Here is a 7,010-nt window from a genome sequence, read left to right as displayed (position 1 = left end):
GTCACAGAGTGAGAACCACCCATCCAGGAGAAGTCTGCTCCGCTCCCAGGCTAACACAAACACTTTCTCCAAAAAGCTAGCAGCAAATTTTGGGGATAAACGCCCAGGATACACAATATTTACATAGATATTTCAAAAGAAAATTTTCTTGGATAACATGTCAATGAGAAAGTAGGTGGCGCCCTCAGGGAGTGAGAGGCGGAGCCTCATAGATCGAGTCGATTTACTTCCAGCTATGAAAATAGTCCACAAAAATAAGTAATATTTCTTAAATAATTAGTTTTTTAGCGTTCCAAAGGAAATCTATGACAATATATATGGATCTAGTTTACTCTGAAAGACTTACAAAAATCATGGTATGGCCCTTTAATTAAAATTCAGACCAAATCGGAAAAGCACTCATGTAAAAACCATCCCCAACTTATTGTGTGTAATATGTTTTTTTGTTCCTCTGAATGACTTTCCTGCACCACCAGGTCCTTTCGAGTTGTGTAACTTGTGTGTTAGAGCAACAAAAACACCTACCAGCACTGTGTAAATGTGTAGACATCTGTAGACAGGAGAGAAGTCCACCAGGTCCTGAGCTGTGAGGATCTGTCAGACACAGAAACATCACAACAGATCTGCGTGTCTGACTGACCAAACACCGTTTCCTGATTCTATGAAACTATTCAGTTAGGATTTAGTCAAAGTGGAAAACTAAAGTAAGACTGAACTACAAGTTTGCTTATAAATAAATAAATAAATATCACCGTGACAGCATTTTACACATATTCAAGTATTGTCAGTATTGTGTTGTGATATTTCACAGAATCAATGTATTCTAACACCCTAATAAAAACTATTCAAATGAAAGACAATCAGTTTCATGTCAGTTATCAAAAACAGAGAATATTTCCTCACTTCATCTTCAGCGTCCTCTTCGTCTCCTGCCTCCATCAGAACACCGTTGGACATGTGCGAGTGTGCTCGTCCATTCAGAGAGTACACAGGTTTGGTGTAGTGGTCTAAGCCGGCCTGCTTTGCTACTGTGCTGAGGAAGGTCCTGTGCTGCTGCGCCTGTGCGTACAGAACCTGATGAGTGAGGCGGATGGAACAATACTTGATGGAACCGGCTCGGCTCCAGGATGAAGCGGCTGGAACACACACCTGTCTTATCGCGGTCTCTCCAACCTTGTCAGAATGCTTTCGTATGCTCTCCAGGAAGTCCTTCAGGTCCGACATGGAGATGTCCTTGATCTCTTCTCTGAGTTTGGGCAGGTTTTCAGCCATGATCTGACAGAACCTGTACTGACTCACTCTGTGACGCCAACAACACAACATGTTAGTCCCAATGCAGCTCTGTTTCAGGGTCATCATTCAAGGTTTGAAACTTTGTAGTGAGTGAAGGTGCATTTTAGAATTCAATTCAATTCATATCCAACAATCAACATAACAGCAGCAGGATCCTACCTCGGGATGTACACCTTCTCCAGTTGCTCCATGGTTTTTAGTGCAGCATAATACCTGTGGAGAAAAAACTGCTTCAGACAGGAGGACAACACAGTGCTGCTGTAGTGCCTCTGAGCCACTAAAACAGGGGTCCCCAAACTACAGCCCGCGGGCCGGATCAGGCCCGCCTCAACATTTGGTCTGGCCCCCCCCACACTATCAGAAACACAGATGGAGAACCACATAGAACGTGACTTTTTATTCCATCCTTCTGCAGTCTGAACTCTGATGGAGAGGAGAGAATATTTATTGGTTTAATGGAGATTCACTTTTTCTTTATTTCTTTATCATTATTTATTATACTTTATCATTATGGGTTTTTTTTACGTCCATAGCTGTTCAGCTGTTTTTATGCAATTATCTTGTCAGTTACTAAGGATTTTTAGGCTATTTTGAAGTTCAGCTGATATTTTAGCTACACGCTAGCAATTTTGACTAACTTTGGCTTTTTTTCCCAGTTATTTGGGCTAATTTGGAGCTAAGCTAATATTTTAGCATTATGCTAACTGTTTTGGCTAAATTATACATTGTACCAGTTTTTTAGGCTAATTTTGCATTTAGCTAATTTTTCTGCTACATGCTAGCTGTTTTGGTAAATTTTGACTTTTTCTTCATTTTTTAGACTATTTTGGAGCTTAGCTAATATCTCAGCTACACGCTAGCTGTTTTGGCTAATTTAGAATTTTTTCAGGTTTTTTTTGGCTAATTTGACATTTTGCTAATATTTTAGCCAGCTATAAGCTTCAGCGTTTTCATCAATTAGCTTCAGCGTTTTTAGTTATCAATTTCAGCATCTATCATCTTCAGCGGACACATTCAGCTTATAGCACTCACTTCAGCATCATCACAGGTAATGTTTTGGTATTATTTTTTGCTATGAAGATTACAGAAATTAATTATTTTAAAAGTGGTTATGTGTGACTTTCAGGAAAACCATAAATGTTTACGTTTAGGCTGTGATTGTTAGACTTTTTCTGATAGCCTACAGACCGACCCCGGCTCCCCATCAGAGAAGAAAACAGTTATGTGGCCCTCACAAGAAAACGTTCAGGGACCCCAACACTAAAGCATGTTTAGTTCCCATTTCTCAGGAAGCTTTTTTTAACTTTCTCACTAAGCAGAAAGTATTTTTCCTTCAGCCGAGATGAAGAAAAAACGTTTCAACAGTTCAACTCTGCCACATTAAAATGCAACTTCTTGGTGAATTATGAACTTTATGAGACTGCAGCCAAAGCTTCATCTGCATGAATGCAGCTCAGTTCCTTTCTAAAAGTACAGTTTGTGATTTCTTTTTCTAAAAACTCAGTCTGTGAATAAATGATGTGAAGTTCACTGTTGGGTCAGTGCGCTCAGCTCCCATCATTAGACTGTTAGGCAAGCTGTGAAGGGATCTAATTGGTTGGTCAGTGAGTGTAAAATGTGTTGGTGACAAATGAATAGAAGACACTCATAAAGTGTGCAGTGAAAAGGTTTATCGAGATGCAGAAGACGCACAGACCAGAGTGTCAACACATCCACGACTCAACGATGTCTCCTAACCACGGACAGAACCCAGAGGCTCTGCTCCTGGTGTTTAAAGTATACTTCACCATCACACACACACAAGTCTCCCAAGGTGGCCAGCATGGTCTAATTGACTTGGATTGGCAGAGGGCCACAGCGGAGCGGCAGTGAGGGGGCCTTGTTGTGAACAAGGGCATACTGAGGGTCAATTGTCCTTCCAGTGAATGGTCTCCTTCTTTGGAACACAGTCATGAACAAGAAAAGGGTCATTATTTTCCTGTCCAGAGTGAGCTCCCCTCCGTTCTTCATACAGCCAGGCACGTAAACACGGCTGAAGGGGAAGTTCAGGGGGTAAAAGTGAAGTTCAGGGGGAGCTGAGGAACGGGGCAGGGGTTGAAAAGTCGGACAGAAACCTGCAGCACATGTTCTGCATCGCTCTGCGCTTGATCTTTGTCCGAAACCTTCTTCATGCTGGGGCTTGGTTGATTTATCGAATCTATTTTTACTAAGATGATGCTGTTTTCACAACTGGGGAGCAATTTCCCTCCATTGAACTTCCTTCTTTTTTATATTTTCTGATAGTTTTTAGAATTCCTAAAAAATGAAGATTTTTTTTTAAACTTTATTTTATCAAAACATGTTGAAGTGAAGGGATAATCACGATAAAGTGCTTTCTTATTTTATTATCATCTACATCAGGGGTCCCCAAACGTTTTCTTGTGAGGGCCACATAACTGTTTTCTTCTCTGATGGGGGGTCGGGGTCGGTTTGTAGATTAACAGAAAAATGTAACACCCTTAACATAAACATTTACGGTTTTCCAGAAAGACACACACAGCCACTTTAAAATAATTAATTTCTGTAATCTTGATGGAAAAAAATAATACCAAAACATTTTAAAAACTAGATATATAGCATTACCTGAGATAATGCTAGTGTGAATGCTGTTAGCTGAATTTGGCCACTGAAAATGCTGAAGATGAGAGCTAGCTAAAATATTAGCAAAATGCCAAATTAGCCAAAAAAGCTGAAAAAAAATCTAAATTAGCCAAAACAGCGAGTATGTACTTGAAATATCGCTAAGCTCCAAATTAGCCTAAAAAATGGAAAGAACCCTGAATTGGCTAAAACAGCCAGCATGTAGCTGAAATATAAGCTGAAATCCAAATCAGACTTAAAAACTGTTAAAATGGGTTATTTAGCAAAAAACAACTAGCATAAAGCTACAATATTAGCTAAGCTCCAAATTAGCCTAAAAAACTGAAAAAAAATCCAAAATTAGCCAAATTCACACACCCAGTGAGAGACTGATTCATTTGAAACGTCCGGACTCTCCTTTCATAGAAAACGTTGAGATTTCGTAGGACTTTTGTTGGATGCTTGGTGAGATGTTTACCTTTTGGATGTCAGCTGCTCCTTCAGTTTGCTGTACATTTCAAGCACTACAAGTGAACAAAGAGGACAGGATTACATTCCTCAAAAATATTCTTCACACGCTTTTCTTTACAGACTGACCCGAGCATCCTCGAGAGCAGAACACAGTTTCCATAGCAACAGTCAGGGCAGTGAAGGTTAACTCAGTGTTTTTCTAAAGAGACTATTTTTTCCTGAACTTATTCTGTCTGAACTTCTTCTTCCTGTTTGCAGCAATTATACTGTGTGCAGATTTTTAATGTATATTTTCGCACACAAGACTAAATAATGCACTTCTGAGATACTTATCATAAAATAACTATTAAAAAAATCGACAACATTTAGCTCAACAGACAAGTCGACCTTAAATACCTGGAATACAAAGCTGGAGCTTCTCCACGGTGGTGGCCATGTTCCTCTGCTGGATGCGACAGCGGATGACCTCCTCCGTCTGAGCCGTCACCTGGAGGAGGAAGGAGAGGATCACTGCTGGCTAAAGGAACGGTCGGGTCTGCAGGGAATCACGTCCTGAGAGCGGAGCAGCAGGTGGAATCCTGTCATCATGTCAGCACAGAATGATAAAACTCTTACTTCATTTCCTGCTTCCTGGAGTCTTCGATTAGTGTCAGTCACTTGACCCTTAGAAAGAAAAGCAAAAGCAGATCTTAGATGTTTTATTCATACCAGGACTTCTGTTCCAGATGACCTTCTGAATTAAAGATCTACTGCAGGATAGAGTATGTGCTGCGGTTTCCACAGAGTTGTAATGGATAGTCACTAATTCAAGTTATTGTATTTTCTACCATTCTATTAAAATCTGGTAACTAATCAGTTTAACCGTTGTGGATCAATTAAGGTTGTATTGGCCCTCACAAAGTAGGGGCCTCTGGTCACATGCAACATGGCGCAAGAACCGATCTCTAGCCGGAAGCAGAAGTCTTGAAACTGTAGCCAGTTGCTTAAGCGGAAATCTCCTAAACTTTAGGAAACCCTTTCAAAATGACAACTTAAAAATATATCAGAACGATCAGCTTTTAACACTAGAATTCCTGAGCCTGCGCAAATTTGCGCAGGGAAGAGTTCCCCCCTCTAGTCCGAGAGCCCATTGTTGTGTCGTGGTGGGTCACTGATGAGCCATTAACTTGCCCATGTATATGTTAGTGCAGCATGTAGTACCTACTGTGTATTTGAACTAACAGGTTGTGTGGGGGTTGGAGTTACCTGATGCATGTGGACAAGTATTGGCTTTCCTGCTTTTACTCACATTTGAACTAAAGTTCCATCTCATTCCTAACCCAGAGTTCAATATGATGTTGCTCCACCTTTTGCTGCTATTGCAGCTTCAACTCTTCTGGGAAGGCTGTCCACAAGGTTGAGGAGAGTATTTATAAGAACTCTGGATCATTCTTCCAAAAGCTCATTGGTCAGGTCACACTGATGTTGGTGGAGAAGGTCTGGCTCTCAGTCTCTGCTCTAATTCATCTCAAAGGTGTTCTATGGCGTTCAGTTCAGGACTCTGTCCTCCATGTCTTTATGGACCTTGCTTTGTGCTCTGGTGCACAAAAATGTTGGAAGATGAAGAGCCCGCTCCAAACTGTTCCCACTAAGGTTGGGAGCATTGTCCAAAATGTTTTAGCCTCCTGAAGCATTGAAAGTTCCTTTCACTGGAACTAAGGGGTCTGAAAAACAAGCCCACACCATCATTCCTCCTCCACCAATGCAGTCTGAAACGTCCCGTTCTCCTGCAACCTCCAAACCCAGACGGGTCCATTAGATTTCCAGATAGAGAAGCATGATTCCTCCCTCTAGAGAAGACGTCTCCACTGCTCTAGAGTCCAGTGACGGTTTTACACCACTGCATCCACGCTTTACATGGTACTTGTTGATGTGTGGCTGCAGCTGCTGCCATGGAAACCCATTCCATGAAGCTCTCTGTTTACTGTACTTATGCTGATCTGAAGGTCATATGAAGGTTGGAGCTCTGCAGCAACTGACTGCAGAAAGTCTATGACCTCTTTAGACTTTCAGCATCCTGGCTGAGTTGTTCCAAATTCTTCCATTTTGTTCTGATAGAACTGACAGTTGACTGTGGAATATTTAGGACATTTCAAGACTGGATTTGTTGCTCAGGTGGCATCCTATGACAGTTCAACACTGGAATTCACTGAGATCCTGAGAGCAAAACATGCTTTCACTGATGTTTCTAAAAACAGTAAGCATGCCAAGTGATTAGGACTCCTGATTCTGATCATTTGGATGGGTGAGCCGATACTTTTGGTCATATAGTGCATGTTTATGACTTATAAACATAGACACATCTTCAAGTCAAATAGACAAACATCCCAATAGCAGCAAGACATACACTCCTCTGAAACACTTAGCTCTATTTCAAATAATCCTCGATGTGGACTCTGGGAGCAGTGAAGACGATGTCAAACTTAAATTTAAACCTGACAATCTGGATTGCATAAACAGGAAGTCATTGTTGATGGTTTAAAAGCATCAAAAATGGATCAACATCCCCCCTATGTGACCAGTTTGTCATTTATTGTATTTGTCTGTGTTAAAAATATTTCTTTCACCTGCATTGAACAGTTTAGAGG

At 40.9% G+C, this 7,010-nt stretch overlaps 1 protein-coding gene across 4 annotated transcripts in view; it reads right to left on the bottom strand.

The window, feature by feature from the left end:
* The window catches only part of exoc6 (exocyst complex component 6), a 28,808-nt gene that overhangs the window by 16,942 nt on the left and 4,856 nt on the right, over window positions 1-7,010 (bottom strand). For all 4 annotated transcript variants that reach the window (XM_024298128.2, XM_036217068.1, XM_036217069.1 and 1 more), the window contains exons 3-9: window positions 4,999-5,046; window positions 4,780-4,870; window positions 4,391-4,436; window positions 1,453-1,506; window positions 1,150-1,300; window positions 904-1,059; window positions 526-594 (exon numbers count right to left, since the gene is read on the bottom strand). In XM_024298128.2, the coding sequence (XP_024153896.1) occupies window positions 526-594; window positions 904-1,059; window positions 1,150-1,300; window positions 1,453-1,506; window positions 4,391-4,436; window positions 4,780-4,870; window positions 4,999-5,046 (615 nt within the window). The remainder of the gene's footprint in view (window positions 1-525; window positions 595-903; window positions 1,060-1,149; window positions 1,301-1,452; window positions 1,507-4,390; window positions 4,437-4,779; window positions 4,871-4,998; window positions 5,047-7,010) is intronic.

This window comes from Oryzias melastigma, linkage group LG19 (assembly GCF_002922805.2).
Source record: "Oryzias melastigma strain HK-1 linkage group LG19, ASM292280v2, whole genome shotgun sequence".
Classification (NCBI taxonomy): Eukaryota; Metazoa; Chordata; class Actinopteri; order Beloniformes; family Adrianichthyidae; genus Oryzias; species Oryzias melastigma.
The sequence above is the reverse complement of the archived record's forward strand: the minus strand, read 5'-3'. Positions and strand labels throughout refer to the sequence as shown.